Source organism: Cinclus cinclus, chromosome 7, assembly GCF_963662255.1.
Source record: "Cinclus cinclus chromosome 7, bCinCin1.1, whole genome shotgun sequence".
In the NCBI taxonomy this organism is placed as follows: domain Eukaryota; kingdom Metazoa; phylum Chordata; class Aves; order Passeriformes; family Cinclidae; genus Cinclus; species Cinclus cinclus.
Window position 1 is genome coordinate 32,079,435 of NC_085052.1, and position 24,594 is coordinate 32,104,028.

Consider the following 24,594-nt stretch of genomic DNA (forward strand, 5'->3'; position numbering starts at 1 on the left):
GTTCTCACCATAGTTCAATGTGACAGAACTCTGAGAGATTAATGCTAGGCAGGTTTTCCTTTCTCTAGAAGTTACTGGAGGGCAATTCAGACTGGGCCATAAGCCAGGTGAACTTTCTGCATGTTTCACATCCAGAATTTGTGGCAAAAATGTTTGAAAGCTTTAGAATGAGCTGATGCCTTTAGAAAGTACTTGGGGTCAAAAACTGATGTTTTCTCCATTCCTGGCTTCCCAGGAATACAGCAGAGGCAAGATTTTGGTAGAGAATAAACAAAGGAAGGAGAGAGGGGCCAAATCTGCTTCCTGATCCACAAGTCTAATGTTCTGAAAACTTCAAGTGAAATAGCCTTAACTACAAAGAAAAACAGTTATTGCCCAACAGAATACTTAGAACTGTTCTGGTTTAACAATGCATATAAAGCAAAGACAGCCTTAGAGAAAAATGTTTTGTGAGTGATTTGCTCCATGTCCTTGTCCCTAGGGACAGAGCATGAGATGTCTCATACATAAGTTCTAGGAGGATTCCTCTCCTTTTGTGGAAGCTGAGTAATCACGCATTAAACAGGGCAGTTGAATTGCCTCTAGAAATCGGCCAAAGTAAAGGATCACACAGCTACCATCATACGAGACCCTCTCCACAGGCCATGAATCTGAATGTTAGGGTCCAATTTTCAGAAATAATTTCCCTAGCTTGCAAGTGCCTAGCATTCACAGAAGCAGAGTCCTAAGACTAAGGAAGGATACCAAATGAGTAGCCCTCTTTGAACTAGCATCTGGGAATTTCCCAATGGGAAAACTTTTTCTCTCCTTTACACTGCATATTCTTTCATAATATGCTCTCAGGAACTGCTGAACTAATCAAAGTAATCTCTCTGCAAAGGTGTGTACATCAACACCAAAACAAATGAAGCAGGGAGACAGCTTCTATAATGTCAAATATACATATATATTTTTAAAGTAAATATTCTATGATTTGGTTACTCTGCCAAACATACTACAGGCTTCCCCAAAAATGCAAAAAGTTGATGCTTCCAGGCTAGCTGGAAATGAAATATTTTCAGTGCATTGACTTGTTGTTAAGATGAGGGGAAATAAGGAAGAAAAATGTCATCTGTGACCCAGGGAAAAGAAGAACATTATGTACAAACTGTATGTGAACAGATTGAGTGTTGTCATTGTCCAAAACTAAGACATAAAGCGGAAAATTAAGAGGATCTAAGCAAAGAAAATGAGAATTTCAAGTCAAAAATCACATCTGATCTAGTATTTATGCTTGTCTTGAAGATTGTGTGTCTCAAACTTTATGGCTTATCAGTCTGACAAGATCAGGATGTAACTGTGCAAGTCCTCTGAGTACAGAGCTCATACATGGAAGACCTCCCATTGTCTCATTTATCTGCATGTCAACCATTTCAGTACTTTCTGCTCTACTCCTCAATAAGCTTCACTTGAAGATAGTACAAGCCTTTGCCAGTTTCACGTTGTGGCTTTCTGAAATTACATCCCCTGACTATTTTGTAGTAAAATGCAAATTTATCTTCCAAAAAGTTCCTGTTCCCCCAAATGTCCAACACCTTTGTTTGCTGCATCACCCTTACAGTGCAAGCACTATGTATGCACCGAGGGGTGGATTTGGAGCTCACATCAGTCTTTTGAAGTTCATACATTAATGTCACATCCACCATTGCCCTGATATTCCTTCGTCTGATGTCACACAGAGAGAAGAAGGGTAGAGCTCACTCTACAAAGTGACCAAAGAATCTCAGACATTGGCAAAGGTGAAATTTGTCAGTGGATCAGCCACCTCTGAGTGCAGGTCTGCTATAGCCAGTTTAAATCTGGTTTGGCTGCATCCATCAGTACTTCAGGGCAGGGACACTCCAGGAAATCTCTGCCTTTCATAATGGACCTGCTAATAATTATTCTTAGGGTGTCACAGTTTGAGAGCCTGTAGAAGCATCTCTGCTGGCTAATCTGCAGAGGCACAGTGATAACAAGGATTGTTTCCCTCCTTAGAAGACTCAAGGGAAACTGCAACACTATAGGTGAGTGCCTTTCATTAGAGGGACAGCTCCCATTCACACAAAGAAATGCAATCCTTCAGTTTATGGTTGGATACTGAAGGTGTTCATTTAAGGAAAGGTACCTGAGCGGAGCTGGGGGACTGTAGTTCCCACCATTACTAACAGTCTTCTCACAAAGGCTTTCCAGTAACAGTTCACACCATCTGTTTTTAATACCAACTGCAGTGAAGCTAATAGCTTGTATCAGGGTCATTTGGACAGTGCATGGAAGGCCTAAACTCTGTGATACTCAGGGTGCAGTATCTGCTAGAAGAGCCTTTTCACACTCTGCCGAATTCTCTGTTGCAATTAAACTTCACTTTATAACAGTAATGGGCCTTCAACTGGGAATACAGCAATCCATCTCTTTGCAAAGTGGAATGTAAGGCTAGATTTGTGTACATGTGTTCATGTGTACTTTGCCTAAACACAGCTGGAAAGAAGGCAGGCAATTCTTGAAACAGATGGATATTTGCTGTTTTCTGCTTAAGGTATTTGTGTGGGTTTTTTTTTTGTTGTTGTTTTGTTTTTTAACTAAAGAGCAGAAAAGGATGATGTCAGGTCTTATCCCTACGTTTTGTTTATTTTTAGAAGTAGACCAACAAACAACCATGACCTAAATTCTACAAGACAGAAGTGCATGCAAACACATTGTTAAATATCAGAATCTATTTGAGTTCTGACAATTTCAGCAGAACTGTACACATGAATCTCCTTTAAAAGCAGACTACAAAAACTAACTCACCAGTATGGTGAAAAAGAATGGTGTATCCAAGACAGAGTGAACTCCACCTTTTAACTTCTTTTCTTTGTACAGAGATAGTGTGGGAATAGCATTAAAATTCAGACATAAATTGGTCAAAGGCAAAAACAGATACCAGCACTTTTAAGTGAGCATCTGTTTTATACTGTCATTACAGTGAAGCTGGAATCAGGATGGAACAAGCTGCAAACTGGGCATGTGCGGACTCTGCCCTCTCCCGTATTTAAATGGAAGCTGCTGCTGCTGCCCTCTGCTAAGCTGATGATGGACTGAAGCATTCTGAAGCTCTAGTGAGAAATTCTGCACTGGATCTCACACCATTCCAAAGAATCGAACAATCTGCTTCACACGCACAAAGGTAAAGTGGCTGACTTAAATTCAGAGGACTGCTCTTCTTTCTTGGTTTTTGCTTAGATTTTGTTCACTTGAATAATCAGCCCATTCAGAAGGGGATCTTTCTTCCGAGGAAACCAAGAGCACCAAAACTGTGGAGCCCTTCAATGCATGGAATGACTCAGAAGCCAATGCCTACACACTGATGGATCTGCCTCGTAGAGCCCCAACAGTAAGTGTTTTCTGTCACTTAAAGATGTAGCATGTAGATCTCTGGCAAGGTGGGCATTTATAGGACTGTAAATCGACAGTTAAGGAGCATGTACACATTTAATGCTGTAATGCAGTACTGAACTGCATAACAAAAACTTTTAAATCTTCTTTTTATTCCTTTAACTATCTATTTAAGGCAGAAGGGCTGTAGAAGCAGTGTTTTTCAGCAGAGTTGCATGGCAACTCATAGCAGAAGACAGGCAGGAATGTCTAATGGCGAAGTGCATCAAATATGTTGCAAACTATCAAAACAAGATGTTTTTGTACGGTAAACTGCTGTTTAGCAGTTCAAACACAATGCTCACTTGTGCTGTTATTCAGGGCGGAAATCCCCATAGTTTCTGTAATAATCTGTAAGTGCAGTGGAGTGCTCATGTAAATGTTAAAAGAGTTACTATGTGAAGTTACCCGAGGAAGTTGTCTGGAAGGTTTTCTCAGGTAAGTCCTATCTAAGCTCCTTCTGAGTTTTTATGTATTAAAGAGAAGGACATTTTCCTTGTAAGTGAGAATCTGTTGTGATGGTACTTCATGTTGGAATTTTTTGGGTTTGCTAAAAATTTTCTCCATCCCACCCCACAAGCCTGAACCAAAGGAGTTCAGATGTCCTCTTCTTGGTTTTGTCTCTCAGAATATTATTAGGACTACAGGTTTTGTTCATGTGCTGTTTTTACAAAAGTCTGTTTAAAAGTTTATAATGAAAACACATACCAATCTAATTTTTAAAGTTTTTAAAATCTATTTTTAATAAAACCTGGATATCTGTAGTATATTGCAAAGAAATGTCCTGAGCCAAGGCATATGCAAGACTAAATTAGAAGGATAACACATGAAAAAGGATAGCAGAACATGGCAGGGAGGAAGAAAAGGGGCTGGAGAGTGCATGTCGAAATGGAAAAGGATTCTGGGACACAGTGATTTACATTGGAAATTTAAAAATTGATCTTTTCTGTATTCTGCTGAAAGACCTAATTAACTGCCCCCTTCCTCTCCCTAGGTCAAGTGTCTGCATCACCAAAATTTTGCATTTACACTTTACACAAAGACTGGCTTAAGAGAGTTTCAGGAGTGAAAACAGTGTGTGCTGCCTGTGGCAGAGATTAAATCTGGGAGATAGGATACAAAATCTGCTATCCAAATTGCTCAACAGGACAAGCATCATCTATGGAAAGCCCTGCTGTCTACTGGAAAGAGGGCTTAGCAGTTAGCGTCACCCTGCTGAAACCATAATTGAGGGGGGATTATACTCCTCTCTGTGCTGCCTGTCATCACAGAGCAAGTGCCCACAGAGTCAAGCTCAGAAATCAGAACAAGGACCTGTAAAGGAAAGCAAGTGCTATCACTTGTTTGAGGTCTCTTGTAGGTAGGCAGTACAAACACCACACAAGGAACCCCAGGAAATTACAGTGTTTCTGGTCAGATAATTTTTCTAAGCTATGTAATTTGTTGTAATGTAAAAGGCCTAACACTGTCATTGGTTGTGTAAGTCATACTGTGTAAATAAGTGGCTTTCTTACCTGCATTTGTAGGAAAATTAAGAACAAAGAAACTTGTTATATTTTTCAAGTTCATGCTGGACTGCCAAAACTTGCAATGTTTTGGAACTGGGCTCTATTCTATAATAACGTTCTTCCTGCAAAACCAGTGCCTACAGTTTGAAGTTAGATGAATTCATAAAAGCAACTACATAGCACTCCCTATTTTCTTTCCCCTTGTGTTGCCTTATTTTACACCAATTTAGATACAAGTAGCTGAAAAAAATGCCTTTGACATAGTTTTGTCTGCTCCTGTCTTCAGTATTGATGTAATACAAATCAATCAATCAGAATCAGCACTGAAGTATGTTCAAATGACCTTATGAGGATTTCTTCTTTCCCTGTAGCTATAACTAAACCTCATTTTATGCTCTTGCTGTTGTGAGACTGTGAGGAGTGGGTTATATTAGATATGATTTCTATTTGTTATGAGTATTTGCTTGCGTGGCCCTGCATCATCTCTGTTAGCTTTAGTAGGACTTCAGAAATAAACATCTCCAAGTGAATGGTAATTAAGTGATATGATTTTATTTCCTCACCCTGAAAAAGAACAAATGTTTTTTTTTCTCAGCAATAGCTGAATTCTATTCTTGCAATGTTGTCCTTTAATCACTTATACACAAGTATTTTTCTTATGCTATGGGGAAGTGTGTTTGACTTTCAAATATGGTATATCTTCAACTAGAAGTTATTCAGAGGTTTGATTCATTTGGGTTTTTTAATTTAATCAATTGTGAAGTAACTGTTTAGAAAACATTCTCTTTAGGAAACTGTATGGTAAATGGCTCCCCAAGACAAAATAGATGCAGGCATCAAATATTCCTGGGTTTAATATCTAATCTAGACTTCCTTGTTACCTGGAGAAATCACTTAGGAGTTGGGATTTTGGTTTGGACTGCAAAGGGGTTGCTTTATCCTTTCAGCTGTCCTCAGATTAGTGTCTTGGAGAGTCTTGGCAAACTTTATGGTGTGAAATACAAGTTCTGCCCTATGTGCCTTAATGAATCTGCCCTGTGGCTGATTCATTTTTACTCCCTTCTCTGCTTGCACCAAGCTTGAGTCTGTCCCTTCTTAAAGAAGCAAGCTGGTTCCTCAGATTGTCCCTCAAAGAAGTTCTGTCTGCCTCCCTTGCAAGCAGCTGTGGCAGCAGGTAATAAATATAGAGTAATGAGGCTCCATATTGTGCTGCAGCAAGGATTTAGACATATTTATCTATAAAATATTTGTTTTTTTCCAAACTCCCAGAAAGCATCTCAAGTTTGTAAGTCTCAGGCAAGTTAACTGCAAGAAACTGAAAAGTCCTGTTTTAGCTCTTTTGTTGTAGGCAGTAGACAAATATTCCTTTAGGGAAAAAAGTGAGCATTTTAAGAAGACAAACTTCATTAAAACTAGCTGCTTCCCTCTACTCTAAGTGCTGCCACAAGGACCTGCTGGAAAGAAACACGTTGACACAGAGCAACTCTGTAACTTCTTGACTCTGCATCTATTGAGGCAAGTGACAGAATAGGATTTAGCAAAGGATTACACCTATATATGAAGGACTAAAATTTTCTTTTCCAATGGATAATAACGCTGTTTTAGGGTACGAACCAATCAGTAAGAATCTTCTTAAAATTAGATTCCCACATCACTGTTCAAAATGCACACTTGGTATCTCTGTGAAATGCCCAGTCCTGGCTAAAGGCAGGCTGTTGTTTTGTCAGGGATGCTCATCTGAACCAGTGTGGCATTTCTCAAACTGATTCTGCAAAACTATGTTGTAAATAAACAATAAATTATATGCCTTCCAGAGATTGAAAACATAAATTCTTACAGAACTCTAGAAAAAGGCGTATTTTCATACACACCCGAAGTAAAAACACCTGCTTTTAATCTTGACTAAAGGTTGAGAGAGTTGATTGAGCCTGGGGAAGAGATACTTTGAGGATACCTTAGAACAGTCTTCCAGTACCTAAAGGGACTACAATAAAATTAGAGGAGGAAATTTTACATGGACATAGTGGTTGGACAAGGGGTAATGTGTTCAGACTGAAAGGGTAGGGTTAGATTAGATATTAGGAAGAAATTCCTTACTGTGAGGATGTGAAGCTCTGGAACATGTGGTCCAGAGAAGTTGTGGATGCCTCATCCCCGGGAGTGTTCAAGGCCAGGCTGGATGGGGTTCTGAGTAACCTGGGATAGTGGAAGGTGTCCCTGTCCATTGCAGGGATGTTGGAACTAGAGGATCTTTAAGGTCCCTTCTAACCAAAACCATTCTATGATCCGATGAACACCCCCAAAATCCCCTCTCCCAAGGGCTGCTCCCAATCCATTTTTCACTCAGTCTGTATTTGTGCTTGGGATTGTTCTGACCCACACAGAGGACCTTGCACTTGGCCTTGTTGAACTTCATGAGGTCTGCATGGTCCCACCTCTCAAGCCTGTCCAGGTCCCTCTCCAGGATGAAATCTCCTCCTTCCAGCGTGTCTGCACCACACCAACTGCGTGTCATCAGCAAAGCTGCTGAGACTGCCCTCAATCCCACTGTCCATATTGCCAACAAAATGTTAAATAGTGCCAGTCCCAGTCCAAATAGCTTCATCACAAGGTTTTCATAGAAAGAAGGCTGAACAGAAAACATGCAAGGCAACACTGCTGTGTATTATCACTGCAATTGAAATAGTTGGTCAGAGTATTCTCAAAAGACAAGTGCTACAATATGGATTGAAACAGGGGGATTCTTATTCTCCCCTGCCAACCAAGTTACTTGTACTGTGTGATGACAGTAGAAGACAGAATAAACAGGGCTAATGCACTGGAGAAACTCAACAGAGAAAAGCTCTGGGAATTATCTGATTTCTTGATTATCCTGCTGACCTGATTTTCTCAAGCCCTATCTTCTCCTCCCTGTCCTTTCTTTTGATTCCCACAGAAGCTGAACAGGACTGAACTTGATACAGGCATGTATTTTTGTCTTCTGCTAAGGAAGCTGTGTGTATGTAGACAACTTAGTGATGGATTTGAAGTTCTTAGGCCTGATCTAAGGCCTTCTTGATTAACCAATACCTTTCTTTGACGTAAAGAATAATAACTGTATTTCCCGTGAAAATAGTGAAACTACTTTTTTTAATAATTGATTTTTATCTTTTAGAGAACAGCCGAGTTGTATCCTCTGGTAAAAATCCGAGGCCTACAGGAAGTTCACACTAAAATGCTAGTTTATTCCTTTTGCTGCACACCTTTTCCTGAATATATATGTGGTTTTGTAATTTATGCCCTAGCACTGCTCCAGTATAAATATTATTACTTTATTTTTTAATATGAACTTGTTTCATTAACGAATAAGTAATTTTACTCTTCTACTTTCCATTAACTAATCTTGCTTCTTATGATTTCTGTGTATATTTATCTTTCCAATTTTTCCTTGTTCTTAGTGCTCCACAAATTTCATTCAAATTAAAGCCACTTTAATCTCTTCTTCATAGCCAAAACAAGCTCCTTTAGTTGCTTCATTTCTATTACATTGATCCAGTTCTGATTAAATGGATAGCTACAGGGAAAAACCATCAGAAATCTCCATTCCAGTAGTAATCATAATTACTCTGCAGACTCTCTGCAGAACAGCTGTTTAAAAATGCTATAGCCACAAGACTAAGGAGAAATAAAACCAACCCTAACCAAAGAACACCTGATCTCATCTACTTGAAAGAGTTTTATCTCAGACTCTCCCTATTGACTTGCTACTTGTATGGGATAATTTTTGTTAGTTTACTGGCAGTGTGTTGAGCACAGCAATTTCTAGCTGGGCAAGATGCCCATTGATGTTGATGATGTTATGCCAACTTCCACTTTGCTGCAGGAATCTGAACCATAAATGCCATGGTACTGTCATTCAGTTAGTGTAGCAAACTTAACATTTTGCTCCAATTACAGTAACAGCCAGAACTACATTTTCTTTCTCTAAGATCAGAGTATTTGTCCAGCATTTCATTGCTGCTAATGTAGAAACCCAGGGAGTGCACTCTGGTGATTAAGGTTTGCTGGGGACAGGTCTTGAGCACACAAAGCAATCTCATCCAGAATTCCAGGAACTCCTGGGGTTCACCTCTTACTACTGGCACACTGTTTTTAATAATACACACTGCCTGTAATAACCTCAGGCCAACCTCACAGATGTATTTGGAAGTAATATCTGCCTCTATTGTCAAAAAATACCCATTTCCAATACTGCAATCTTCAGACTTGGCTACTGAATTTTGCTATGAGTTATTAACTGATTAAGACACAAATGGTTCAATCAGGTGGCTTATTAAATACTTCAGAGAGAACAAAATACCTTGATTCAGGCAGACCAAAACCAGAACTGCTGTGGAAATCAGGCATAAGGTATAAAGGATTTGTGGTTTTGTTTTTCTGATCCTCAGTTTAGTTTCCAAAAGACTCTTGTTCAAGCTTCCAGGTTTTGGTAATCAGCTCTTGAGGGCAGCTCAAAATTCAGTGCTATACAGTGGGAAAAATGAATAATGAAATGGCCATTTTACTGAAGGAGTAAATGCCTATTTATCCATAGAACATTTCTACTTAGAGAATGTAGACCGTGATGTCAGAGAACAACTGAAATTGTACTTCACAGAAACTTGCCTGAAATTAAATCCATAGGAAGCTTACTTGTTGTTAAATACAATACAGGTAATGACCTGATATCAGGTGCAATGAAACAGGTCCCTTCCTGTCTCTTTTTCTCCTCTATGTCCTTATTTTTCTTTTGGGAGAGAATAGGTTGCTTTTCTTCACTAAAATTCTAAATCAAAAGTAAGCATACAAACTATCCTTTGCCCTTTGCACTGCTGATGGCATATTTATCCCCCAAAGATGATCAACAGTAAATGGAATTTGAATTTATTCTGACTTTTTTGCTTGTTGTCTTTTTGCATTCTTGACCATTTTCTCTTCTAGAGAAGCACATGCCAGCTTATTCAGAAAAGTCTGGCAATAAACCTATGACCTCTTATTTGCTCCACAGAAGATGACAGTGCAAGATGTTCCTCGTGCCTTTCCCACAGTGGATGTCCCAGATCATGCCCATTATACGATTGGAGCTGTCATTCTTATAGTGGGGATCACAGGAACGCTGGGTAATTTCATGGTCTTCTATGCTTTCTGCAGGTATCTCTCTTTTGAATGTGTTTTTAAATATATGAACTTGAACTGTATCCTGTGTGCTGCAAACACAGACCAGGAATAGTGTCAGACTACTTTACTGGCAGAGTAAAATGCACCAAGAGACATTGCTGTAAGAAAAGAGTGGCAACCTGCCATTTCCCTCTGACTTCCTCCCATTAACCACAGCCATAGCAAAATTGTTACCAAGATTGCAAAGAATCACCCAGATATTCCAAGCAACAGAAACGCAGCCAAAGCAGAACTGTTACAGTGATTCTTTTTCTGCTGGCTAACTGTGTCTGCATTGAACTGATGGGCTGGTTTGCACCCCTGGACCTCACAAATCTGCTCCATTTTAGATGTCTCCTTCCTCCTGCTTCTTACTAGGCAGTTTCTTTCTTCCCTCCTGTTTGTTAGTGGCCATGTCCTATTTTTTTTCACAGTTTCCAACACTTGGCTTGTTTCCTTTAACTAAAGTTACATTCCAACTTTTCTGTCTGAGGGAAATTGGATCTCTGACAACAATGTCATAAGCTCACCATTCCTGTTCACTCCTCATTCTGTGTCTGATTTGTCACATTGGGGCAGAGCACTGACATGATGTTTAAGACAGTGAACTTCTATTGTGTGATTGGTCTTTAGGCACTACTGTAATAAACCAAAATAACAGCAACAAATTATAGGATAATCTGGCTGTGTCAACTTAGATCACTGGAGTGCAAATGAAAGTTGTCTTGGTCTCAAGCCTATATTTATGGGCAGTAGGTTTCATCACATTCATTCAGAGTAGATACCAACACTTAAGTGAGAATGACAGTGGCCTTAAGAAGAGAAAAGGAGTTGGTAACATGAAATCTAGTTATGGTGATGCCTGGAAAGGCTGAACTGAAACAGAGACTAGGCAGAGCAAAAGGAATAAAATAGGTATTTATTGAAAGGATATACCTTGGGCAGTGCAAAAGCAAGTCCAATCCAAGATGAATGCTAGTTGTGAGTTTTTACACTTTTATAAGTTTTGGTTCATCCTCACATTGGGGTCAATTGTCCAGCCACAACCCCAGATTATGAAGTCTCAGCCCCCTGGTTTGCCCCCCTGCCCTTGCCATTGTTTGTGTGTTTTGGGTAAGAGGTGTTCTTGATTCTCTAGCTGGGAAGGGATTGTTTTGTCTAACTACCCTGTAAAGGGAACTCATCAACACCCAACATGAAGTTTCACACTAAGCAGTAGAGAATCTGAAAAATACAAAAGCTGAAGCCTAAGGTATCAATGGTACTTCCACTGGAGGACACAGCTTGTCTTCATTTGAAGGTGATATGAAGACAGAAAGGGATACTGATAGCTAAGTAACTAGAATATCAGAAATTCAGAAAACAGTTTAAGTGCTTACAAAGCAGCCTCAGGTAATGGCAAACTGTAAGAGAACCAGCTGCATAAAACAGAAATGTGTTCAGTGACTACAAATACACCCAACCCATAAGCACCTCCTTGCTCCTAAACTGACAGAAAGGGGATGGTGATCCTAGTGATTGATTCTGGACCAGTCCCAAAAAACATGGTTTATTCACCTGTTTTTCACTTATGTCTAAAACTGAAATTGAGAAAGGCGCTAAGTAGTTACACTGAGCCCCAAAGTGAAGAGTTCTCAGTTACATTTTTATGTGTACCCTTTAAAACACGGTGCTGTAATATTATGAATAACAAAAGCAGGCAGAATACACTGAAGGCTGCTTATTGCTCTTTTAAAGACAAAGTATAGGCCAGTGAAATAAGAGTAACAGAAGAATTGATGTAAAGGAAAGTGTTTGATGTGGTTCATAGTGAGTTTGCTTAATCCCTGTATTAGGAAGTCACTGTTGCTCTTATCAGCAGTGGAAAATATATGTCCCTTCTCCTGCTTAACATGGCCCAGATCCAGACATTCACAGTGTACGTCAACTTTAACTTCCTGTTAATCGTGGACATGCAGTGCACTGGTTAGAATATTTAAGGAACAGTGATTTATCCCCATCACTGAGCTGGTATTCAAAACAATCCTGTAAAGTGCACAGGAGTATAAGGGTGTAAAACTGAGCCTTACTTATATTCCCTCATGAAGGAAACGAGAAGCGCTCTGCTTTAGCTCGCCATGTAGTGTTCCTTGGTATTTGTGAGTGCACAGGAACCAGTAACAGCATAGTTAACAGTGCAGCAGTGTTTAGTAACATTTCTTCTGATCTCTGTAGGAGCAGGAGCCTTCAGACTCCAGCCAACATACTCATCATCAATCTAGCTATTAGTGACTTCCTGATGTCCATTACACAGTCTCCAGTTTTTTTCACCAGCAGCCTCTACAAACATTGGATTTTTGGTGAGAAAGGTTGGTATATGTTCTTTCATACTTCACTATATATGTTCTTACCATAGTGGTAATTAATCTATCAATCCTCAGATACTCATGCAATATTGAGAACATTTCTCAACATTGTTTCAGTGTTGATGCAAACATTGCTTTGAATATTGTCTGTGTGCAATAAATACATTGCCATCATGAGAGGAAAATTATATTAACGAGACAAAGACACCACTGGCAACATGAGGCACAGCACTAATCTTGCCAGTGTTCTTCCCCTCATGGGTCAATCACCTCATGACTTAGTTACTGGAGTCATCTGACAAAGAAGCACTCCCCCTCAGTACACCAGTTTAAAAGCCCTTCCCCACTCTGGGATTTGCACCTGGCATAGTGAGGTAAGATGGCCTGGAAAACCAGATTATTTTTTTCACAACAGAAATGTTAACACTGCCTGTGTAGTAATAAAATGTGGAATGAAGGTGCTTTCATTCTTCCAGTATAATTGTTATAAGAGGAAGATTAGTCTTTGCCTCTTGAACAGGTACTAACAGAAAGGAAACTCAGAGAAATAAAACTGCTATTTTGATCTCTGATGACCAAAAGCATATTCTATTTTACTTCCCTTAAGTGTTCATTTGCATACGTGTTAAATCCAAACCACTGCTTTTAATCATTATATTGTTTAAACAATTAAAATCACTCATTAATGTATTCATAGTCCGAATATTTACTTCAGCTAAATTATTCATTAATATATTCATATTAACTTCAGTTTTGCTGCCCTTGAGATATGAACAGCACCAAAGTAACTATATCCCATTGCTAAGAAAAACAACTTCTTCTATGGGACCTGCAGTAAAATGAGTTTAACGAGATATTAATGGACTGCTGAAATTATCCCACTAGAAACATCAGAAATCAATGAGTAAAAATATGTTAAGTATTACTGTCTCCAGCAATTGAAGCACACAAAATCTTTGAAGTTTATCTCCATGGATAATGTAATTAGCAAGACAGACAGGAGCTTTGAAGTAGCATTATAACTGCAGGAAAACTCAAGTTCATTGCTTTAGGAATTCCAAACGACATTAGTTCATAAGAAACACAGACTTGAACTCTCCTAGAAATAATCAGCATGGGTAGATTAATTTCACTACCACTTCTGTCATCTTCATTGCAAGGCTGTGAGCTGTATGCCTTCTGCGGAGCTCTTTTTGGCATTACATCTATGATCACTTTGATGGTGATTGCCTTGGACAGATATTTTGTCATCACTAAACCTCTGGCTTCTGTTGGAGTGACGTCAAAGAAGAAGGCCCTAATAATCCTGGTAGGAGTCTGGCTGTACTCTTTGGCTTGGAGTCTCCCACCCTTCTTTGGATGGAGTAAGTGAACTGGAATAAAACTTTTTGCCCTCATAGCATTGGATTAAAGACCAGTTAAAGTTACAGAAGATGGTTGAATTAATAGCTCACATACAAGGCTCAAATAGACCTATTTGAAAAAAAAGATATTAAATACATGTTGAAACTGAAGGCCTCTAATCAAAAGAAAAGAATGCAGTGGGCATCGCAGCATATTATATGACAGTGGCACTTCTCCTTAAGCACATGACTAGCTGCATAAAGAACAGTAGATAAATTCATGGCCAAAATTTATGAAGAATGTGCCTGCTCATTATCCCACGGATTCTACTCCTATTGAATCAAGATCAACAATATATGTTAAGTAAATGTATTTGTCTTATTTCTGATGAATTTTCATCCCAGAAGGTGCTAAGACAGCAGTGTCAATCTAATTCTTTTTATTCATATAAAAGAGGAATACAGTCTGAGCATTTGTGCCAAGACATCTTCAGTAAGTCTTGCCTGTGTTCTGGATGGACAAATTGCACTTGCTGTTGTCCAAATTGTCCATTCAGTCATTGCTGTTGTCACTGGCTTCCAATAAGCATGGCATTTAATACTAACTAAAATGCTTTAGTAAATTTGAATTTTACACATGGAAATTGGGACATTCATACAGCACCTTGATCATTGCAATTTGTGACAAAATCAGTTTGTTATTCTGCCTCACTACCATTAAGTTTATTTCCCAAGAGTCACCAGTTGCTAAGCTATGATGAACTCATATTCAAAACTCCAGTCCACCATTATGCTCCCTAATTCCAGAAAAGAATGTGTCTGCCAATTGAGGTGAGAACATAGACATGTTTGACTGGTAAAGGATGCAACAACCAACTCAGTATCTGAGTAGAACTTCAGCAGAGTTTTGTTATTTGTCATATTATTGCCATTCTGGTCCCCCTAAAAGTGAAGTATGCTTAAAGCAGGCAAACTGCAATACTGACAGAAGCAGTCTTTGGTTGAGTGAGAAGCTGTTAGAATAACAAAATGACAGAATAGAGCCTTAGATTATAGATTTTCAGTTGAAGAAGGTGGAATAATTGCTTGAAGGGTATTATTATCTCATAATTACATTGTAATAGTGCCCACAGCATGAACTCTCACACTGTAATTAGATGCATTTGAGAACATCTGGTGCAATATTTTTGAGACTGGAACAGAAAATATTATTTTAAACAGTTAATATTAAAATTCCAAAGTTAAAAGATGTTGCTACTGCCAATTTATTTACTTAACAGTTCAAAACAGTTCCTTAAAGAGAATACATTTTATTTCAGGCAGAACATTAGGTATGTATGATTTTTTTGGGTTTTTTTTTTTTTTTTGGTTTGTTTTGTTTTTTACTTAGCTTTACTTCATGACAAAATAATTTGGTGAAAACAATAAAACTTTTTCCTTTGCCCTGTAAATTTTTCCGATCTGCACACACTTAGAAAAGTGGTACCTAGAGCAATTGTTTGACTCCAAAAAGAAAGGAAGAAAGCAATTTGATAGGAAATGGAGATATTTAAAAACAATACAGGTCTGATCCAAGACCCAAATAAGTATTTGAAGAGATACCCTTTAAGTATGATGAGTTTTAAACAAAATTCAAGACTGAAGCAAAATTATTCTGTTTTTTGAAGTCTTAGACTGCTAAATATAAATACAGTAGGAAAACAAAATAAAATATAAAAGTGCTTTACATGAAGAATTATCCTTTTAAACCCTTTTTTCCCTTTCAGAGAATAGGACTAAATCTCATGTTATTCTGAGTATCTCCTCTAAATTCTGCACTCGGAATAACATTCATTTCATGGTTCATGCCTTCTCCTGCCTTCCTTTCTAGGTGCATATGTTCCTGAGGGTTTGCTGACTTCCTGTTCCTGGGACTACATGACTTTCACACCATCAGTCCGTGCCTACACGATGCTGCTTTTCTGCTTTGTCTTCTTCATTCCTTTGATTGCTATCATATACAGCTATGTCTCTATCTTTGAGGCTATCAAGAAGGCCAACAAGTAAGTAGCCAACAGATTTTTATCCTTGTGTTGTTTTTTCTTAAAACAAAGAAAGGAAGAATAGAAGACAACTGGGACGTTTCTCATGTTTATTTTGTGAGCAAAACAGAAAACCAAATGAAAATTCTGTCATTAGTCAGCATGGTAAGAAGTATGATTCTTAGAAGGGCCATTCCTGAATTTAGGCCTGAGTTTATCAGTATATTATCTAATGACATGGAAAAGGTACAGAAATTAAGCAACCAGAATAAAAATAAAAGGGACCTCAGAAACACCTAATGACCATGTATCAATAACTATCTCACAGAAAAATAGATGGAATTGAACTGTAAATTAAAAAAAGAGAGAGAGAAAAGGGTAAACAGGAGATTAAAAATTTAATAGCAGGAGTTTGAAACAAAAAGCTGTTGCTTTAAAAGTAAAGGGCAGCCTTCCACTCCATGTGCCATCTGTAGCTACCAGTCCCATAAATCCCAGTGGATATGGTCACTTAGCTCAGAAGGACAAAGTGACAGCAAGGAAGCAAAACAGAACCCAGGGAAGCAAAGTCTCCTCTAACTGTTTTTAACTCAGCATTATTCAATTGGCTTGAAGACCTGCTTTATGTGGAAAATCTTTTGGTACAGGGCTATTTTTTTCATTGAAGCACATGTGGATTTTGCCATTGATTAGTGCAACAGAAGTACATCAAATTGTGAAGGATGGGTCATGTATTTGAATTAACATGCAATGAAAGTGCCTGAGTTTTAGCCTTAAGTAGCAGAAGAGTAATTGTTGCCTCACTTCATGAAGCTATTTGCTTCCTTCCTTACCTTTGTTTTTTGCTGCTGTATGTTTGTTTTCCCTAGGTCTATTCAGACATTTGGATGCAAACGTGGAAATAAAGAGTTCCAGAAACAGTATCAGAGGATGAAAAATGAGTGGAAGATGGCCAAAATTGCACTGATTGTCATCTTGTTTTTTGTCATTTCCTGGTCACCATACTCTGTTGTTGCTCTGGTAGCTTTTGCTGGGTAATTATAAATGTATCAGCAAATGAATGCTCAGTGAAAGCAAAAGATGTGAAATTGTAAACGACAGATGAAAGTCAAAGCTACTTGTCATGTTTGATGTCTGAAGTGTGTCCAAAACATTCACATATTTAGGTGTGATATTTAACAAATGGGGCACATGCTGACTGATTTTTTTGTAGTTTGACTTTAAGAAAATTGGAAAAAAAAAAGAGAGAGAATGAAAACAGGAATATTATTACTGGCAACATAAACTGCCATGCTGAAGATTTCTGAATGCATTCTCTATGCTAGGATATTTGAAATATCTGAATTTTATTTAGCACCAAAATGCTAAATAAAGGTCTCCAAAAAGATCCTCCCAGGGGTTGATTCTCTTTTTTTCCCCCTCTACTTCTTTAATCTACATAAGTATATTTATTTCTTTTGTATTACATCAAACTGCTGAAATTCCTTACATGTATAAGCAAGTTCAAAATTAGTACATACATGTATTGGGAGTTTTTTGCTGCTGGCTATAAAGGATCATAAATATAAATCATCAAAGCATGTTCTTCAACTATTTAACTGTCAGCATTTTATACAATAATTTCAACAGAAGCATGACAGTATTAAAACACATAGCTTGACACAACAGTTGATACAATCCAAGCATAAGTAATGGATTGGGAACCCTGATGTCTTGGCTCTATGTGGTTATTTCTCCCACCCTGAGATGTGAATTTTCCTGTGCTTCAGTTTAGCCTCTCTAAAATGTGTGTGACTATCTGTTTTAGGAAGTCTTTTCACCTGCAAAACCTCAGCTGGACAATTCCTGTGACAGTACAAAATACTTCTCTTTGTATTTTTCTAGTCAGAGAAAAAAAAAATGTTTTCCTAAAATTGACACAGCTCAAATTTACTCATGATGGAGCATTTTGGGAGACAAGGGTGATTTTTGTTACACACCCAAGGAAGAGGCTACTGCACAGTCTTGTCTCAAACACTGCTGAGAAAGGCAGTTTCCTAAACGCAGCACTTCTAAATGCTAAGTTAAGCTTCTAAGTTTAAGAAGAAAAAATACGGAGGGAAGTGGATTCTCTCCCTTTGTATGCAGACAATGGGTAATTCCCAGCTGCAGTGAACATTTTTTCCATGAAGGTAAACATGTTCCTCACTCAGAAACACGAATCCTTCAGATGTGTCCTAGTGTTCCATTTCCTGTCAAAGGGGAACTTGGGTACTGGACACCCTCCACTGTGACATGTGACCAGTTAGACACAGAGGAGCAGCAAGGAGACAGAAATGAACACCTTGCAGCCCTGTAAGAGACCTAAAAGAAAATCAATTAGGGGATGCTTTAATCTGACCACTATGTAGAACTGCTGCACTGTCGCATAGATTCAGCATCTGCCTTAGGAGGATCAAGTACCTGCTGAAATTCACTTCTGCTCCATGTCTCACACTCTCAAAAATCTGAACAAATGAACAATTTTACAATTCTACAGTATGTTAGAAATTAGCATTTTAAAATTTTGCTTATGAAGATACCTGGGGAGCAACATAGCTTCATTCAGATTTTTTCCATTTCTTAACTACGTCTTTTAGGCAATCCTACTGGGATTTTTCAGAGATTAATACATCAAGTGTGGATGTCTTCTGTGGAATTTTATTGCAAGGGACTCAGATAAAATCTCACTGCATGCTACATATGGGAGGCAGACATGGAGTCTGTGGCAATAGTCTTGGACTAAAGACAACTCATCTGACACAGTGACATATGAAAAAGGAAGAACCTTAATTCCTTTAGAAAATATTTTGAATGGGGAATAGTGAGGTAGCATACAGTTATACTCACTAATACTTTTGGTCTACAGGTTGCATTTTTCTGGGAATAATTAGCTTAAATACAAGCCTTTGCCATTGTTTGTTTCTGTTGGCCAAACTCTCTGTTAGCCTTACCAAAGCACTGTCTCAGCTCAGGATCAAAAACTCCATTCCAGTAAGGTCACACTGTGTGTTATCCAGAATCTGTGAAGATTTATACCTCTAATCAGTGTTTTAAAGTATGATCAGGAGAAACTATGTTAAAAATTGCACATGGAGAACATCCTTATCAGAGAAAAGCCTTAAGAAGTGAAATGGCATCTCAACACTCAGGCAGCTGACAAAATGGCTCCTATACTGCAATTGGCAATCCATTTCCATCTCATCACAGAGTATATATATTCCCACAGTATGATGAAAAACTTCCTCACCAGGATGGTGACTCCTTTTTAAAGGCTGTCATTGTCCCTAGATTAAACAACATGGGAATTACCACAATCCTGAGTCATAGTAGTGAAGTACTGCCAGAGAAGCCCAAAGAAAATCATATTTCTCAGAAATGTAGTTAGACTGATGTTGATCTTTACAGGCAAAGGATGTAGAAATTGTTCTCTTACTGTTTTGGTACAGAACTCCCCTTTTATTCTCTCTAGAGCCTTAAAACACTGTCTTGCCACTGTAAAATTGTATAGACAATGCAGAATTCAATAGTAAATGTATTATGTGTTTGCATTACTCTAGGTATTCCCATGTCCTAACACCTTTCATGAACTCCATACCAGCTGTGATTGCCAAAGCTTCTGTCATCCATAATCCCATCATTTACGCCATCACTCACCCCAAATACAGGTAAGTTCACTCTTACAAGCTGTGCTTAATTTAGCAAAGAAAATCTGAGAGTAAATTTGTCACTTTTAGGACTAGTGCCTGACCTCTCCTTCACCTGCTCATTTTAACTCTGTCATACAGCCTTGCCCTCCCCAGGAACATGCCTTAGTGCCACAGAAATGTATGTGGAATTTGTACTTGGAACAAACTACTGAGCAGATGGTAGTTAGAGATGTTTATGGATACTGATCTGTATTCACCTATTGCATGATAAAAGATGGAAACTTTTCCATCTCAAAGGAAAGCGCCGTAAATTTTAAACTGTCTTCATGAGAGGCAGACATTGGGCTGTGTTGCAAATAGCACTTTGCTACATTAGCTAGGCCAGTGAGAAAGGTAATACAGTGAGCCAAATCGCTTCACTATTTTGTGCATCTTCTTCATGTTTCTCAAGGCTTTCATATTTCAGGTAGTATTTCCCCTCACAGGTAGCATGAGGGGTCATTGCCACTCCAAGTTCAGATGCAGGCAGTGAGATTTGACAGATGGCAGCAAAGCCACAGCTAGGCTGTTGTTTCACCACTTACAAAGACCTACTGAAGGACTGAATAGAGAAGAGGTGGGCAGGAGTATCTACGTGGGGAAGGCTGTCAGGAAGAGGAAAGCTAGGCCAGAGTTTCCTAACGCTGCACATGAGCAAAGTAATACAGCAATATAAATGCACATTCTGTACAACTCTACAGATAGCCAGCAAACAGATGCATAAGAGGAGCTGGCATAGCTGCTTAGGGGGAGATTAAAATAATTCATTATGTAGTACTTCTGTGAGGTTCAGTTAAAAGGGACAGAATTTTATTTTTGCCCTGATTAAGCTGAAAGCAGATAAAATATTGTTTTAATAGCTCCCTTCAGCTGCAAGAGTTATATTTTAATGCCTTTATCCCTGCCAGGCAATAGATTTGAGTTCTGCAGAATACTGTGAATAAGTGATCTTGCAGGGTGATTGTATATGAGATATCTGGTATCTGGAAAACTCTTTTTGTACCCAGTAATTTTCCAGCAGCATTAGTTCATTTCTCTGAATAAACACATTGTTTATGATGATTGAATTTTTGTGCTAAAAGAAAGAAAATCTGACTAGTTCTACCTCTTATCCATTAGAAGAGCCATTGCAACATACGTTCCTTGCCTTGGACCCCTACTGAGAGTTTCTCCTATTGACTCACGGTCCTTCAGCAGTTACCACTCCTCCAGACGAACGACCGTAACCAGCCAGTCTTCTGAGATAAGTGGGCTGCAGAAAGGGAAAAGGAGACTGTCTTCTCTCTCTGACAGCGAATCAGTAAGGGAGACACTTCCCATACATCCATTTTTAATTGCAAAGCAATTAATTTTCATATAGATTCCTTCCAAGTGGTAGAATTTTTAGATGAAATGCATTATGGTGCTTGTTATAAAAGCCCCAGAGAAAGTGGAGGGACAAAGCAAAATTAAAGACAGAAGGCTGAAATATAAAAGCAGAATGTAGATAATTTTCTTCTTGATGGTTGGTGACACTGAAGGAAGAGTAGGAAGATGGAATAACAGGAATTTTAGAAAGTAAAGTTTACCAATAACAGTAAAGTTGTACTTACTTAACAGTAAACGAAGCATAGAGTAGTCAGAGCTCAGTTGGAAGATCATACTTTTAGGTTGTGCTTGTCTGACCACAGATTTGCAGTCTGGACACAGAAAAAAGAAACTGCTAGTCACAAAATAGTTCTCTAGTGAAAGCAAGGTTGTAATGAAATAGATAATGTTTTCTGAAAGTGGGATGTATTTGGTAAAATATTATTCATCAGATTTAGACAAATCAGTACATCCATTACAGAATCTTTCTCACAGAAGACCTCAACAGCTTGTGGCTGCCAGTCTAAATGGAAACAAATGTTTTACACAGCAACTGAAAACAGGGCAAATATATGGCATCCAGACTCTCTCCTGTAACTCAAAAATATACTAACTAAATAAGCATATTATTTATTTTTAATAAATAAATTGCAATCATTTCAAACTAAATTTCCAAACAGCTGAAAAGATAAAAGTTTCTTGGCAATTCTATTTCACAGTTGGGACAAGAATCATATCTAATCAAGCCAAGAGCTGAATTCTGACAGTCGTTTTTAACATTTCAATTTCTTTGCTCTCTCTGTTCTTTCGATTTCTCAGTCCAATAAAAATGAAATTCTTCTGGCTTGTAGCCACCAGTCAGGTGGAAGGTTTTAAAAGTGGCTAATAGAAAAGGAACATCTTTATATTGCATCTCTTACACTGCGAATCTTGATTCTTAAAGAAACAACAAACTCCCTCAGTAACATGGGTTTTTTTTCCCCTCATTAACTGGAGCAAAGTTTACAAACCCAGGATTCCTTCCTTCCTGAAACAAAATATTTCTAAAGCACTGATTCTGCAGTCCTGAGACATTTCCTTCTATTTATTTCTGTTCCCACCCAAGCCACTTTGGAAACTTTGGCCCTAATTCCTCCAAACACATGTTTCCTAAGTGGGTAGTACTGTGGAAACAGTGTCTTCTCGGACCTATAAGAGGCATCAGAAAAGTTTCAATAATAGGTTGTAATGAAACACTAAATTCTTTCAAATTTTGCAGTGCATCCTGTGGAGGAAAAAAAAGTAAGCTGAATTTTAGATGTAACAGACTTGATAGTTTTATTTGTTCATCTTATAAGCAAACATTTTATGAAGTTATATGTGACAGAACTTTTGTGAAATGTCTTTTATACTATGCCTGTCTCTTTTACAATTTCTGTCTAGGTAAAACTGGAGCAAATTGGATGAAAGTCTAAAGGACCTAGAGTGAATGTTTTTGCTGTATTAATTTTAGGGCTGTACTGAAACAGAAACTGATACTCCCAGTATGTTCTCCAGACTTGCCAGAAGACAAATTTCCTATGAAACGGATAAAGACACAACTCAGACTAGTGACATAAGAGCCAAACTGACAAGCCAGGATTCTGGTAATTGTGAGAAGGTAATAGACTGTGTAATACCTAAATTATCTGACAACTGACAAGTTAACAAATCTGCACATTGTGCCATAATTAATCATGAAGGTTCCTGCCAAGAAGAAGTGGATAACCTATGAGTTAACATAATGAGTAATGACTTAGAGGCTGTAAAAGGTCGTCAGCTTTTTATTCCCACCCTGGTTCATTATTCAGCTGTCTTCATTGCATTTCTGCTGCTGTTTTAGAAAACTTAGCATCTGAATGGAGAGTTGTCTCATGTTAGGTTTTAAGTGTGTATTTAGTAATATTTGTCTTTCACTGTCCAAATTACTTGTTTGATCTTTCTGTTGTCTCACCATTTGCTACCAAATGAACACATATGGTAAGATCTAAAAAAACAAGGCTATCTTTAACATATCACTGCTTTTCAGTCAGTCCTCTGCTGTCCTCTTTTTTTTCTCTTATGCATATTGCATATGTCAGATATTGTAACATACCTTTATGCCATTTATATCTGTCTTATCTGTGTTCATTTTTCAGACAGCTGTGGATGCTGATGACATATTGATGGTGGAACTGAATATCACAGAGTACATGGCTACACCTACTGTAAGAATGGTTATTTTAATATTTGGCAACAAAAACTAATGACAATCCCAGTCCCTGAGCATAAATTAAGTTGTGTTTTGAGATGAAAAATTATACAATATTCCCAGCACAACACAGAAAACATGACCACAAAGGGTAGACCATTCTGAAACTAAGCAGACGAGAACATAGGAACTACAGGATTTTTCTGAAATTCAACTTCTTCAAAGAACCTGAATAATTTCTTAAATTTAGTAAGTCCTCTGATGAGGTCTGTGATTTCCTTAGTGGAGCATTGAAGCAGTAACTTTGTGCCATCTTTATATTAATAATGTATATGCTAAGCTGAGACAGCCATTCTGTACCTCCAAGACAGCCTTAGTCCTGTGGCAACTACTGCTGTGCAAAATGATGTTGTTAACTATTTAATGTTCTCTCTTTTGGGTTGCAGCAAACATCTAAAACATGCAGCTTGGAGGAAATCAAGGTCAGTTTTTGCAACGTGCCATGTCACCTATTCAGTAAGATACATGTTGTATTAGTGTATATTTCTTCTTCATCTAACACAGCTACAGCATATGGGTAAAAATATCTGACGTCTCTCATAACTGAGTCAACTTGCCTTAATTCTCAGCAGACATGGAAATAAAAGCAAAGAGTTGACAGATGAAAACAAGGCAGTTTTATCTTTGCAGCACTAACCCCAGTGTAATACAATCACCTTACACTGTCTATTGTTAGCAATAATCCTTATGAACTATTGTGAGCCTCATCCTAACTGATTTTTGGTACTGTGCAAGTCACAGCTAACATCTCGTATTATCAAAAAAATGCTAGGTAACATTTCCCTCAATTTTTACCTCATTTTGTCCCTCTTCAAATTACCCATGCTATTAACACTATGTTTTACATTAGCTCTTGCTCAATGACCCCAGGCAGTCCCTTTTTATGGAGAAACTCTTTACCCAATTGAATTCATAGTCTGTCTGAGGATATTCACAATATTTCTGTTGATAGTTGAATGTGCTGTCATTATCTTGGTCTTTCTTCAAAGCAGAACAGCACTTAAGTAGCAAATGCATAGTCTTTAATGCTTTAGTACATTACCTTGTTTAACAGGTGTTTTTTTTTTTGTAAGTTATTAATGAAATATTTAAAAAAATGTTCAGATCTACTTTTCCCTCCATCATTTAAGTTTGCTTTTCAGTCAGCCAGGGGGAGTAGCAAAGTGCCAAATATATGTCATTTTTTATAAATGATTCAATGGGATGTCCTTGTAGATGTTTGTGTTGTCCATTTCTTGTAAATCTTTGCATCCTTTAGAGAAGTGAGAGCCTGAACAGTATTGGACAAAGAAAAGGAGAGTCTCACCAGGGGTCATCTTCAGCCCAGATACCCAGTATTACAGTAACATACAGCAGTGTCCAAGGAGAGCTGCCTTCTCGATACAACTCTGGTTTTCTGTACCCTAAATCCAGCAGTCACAAGCAGAACAAGAAGTCCAGCAGTTGA

The 24,594-nt window shown here is 38.2% G+C and overlaps 1 protein-coding gene across 1 annotated transcript; it reads left to right on the forward strand.

Annotated features, from left to right (window-relative positions):
- Positions 1-3,364: 3,364 nt before the first annotated feature.
- OPN4 (opsin 4) lies at positions 3,365-24,594 on the forward strand. Its single transcript, XM_062496479.1, has 12 exons — positions 3,365-3,391; positions 9,967-10,109; positions 12,330-12,463; positions 13,621-13,824; positions 15,674-15,845; positions 16,694-16,858; positions 19,403-19,510; positions 20,651-20,831; positions 22,371-22,517; positions 23,035-23,103; positions 23,534-23,569; positions 24,406-24,594. Exons 1-12 carry the CDS (start codon positions 3,365-3,367, stop codon positions 24,592-24,594), a joined length of 1,575 nt encoding a protein of 524 aa, XP_062352463.1.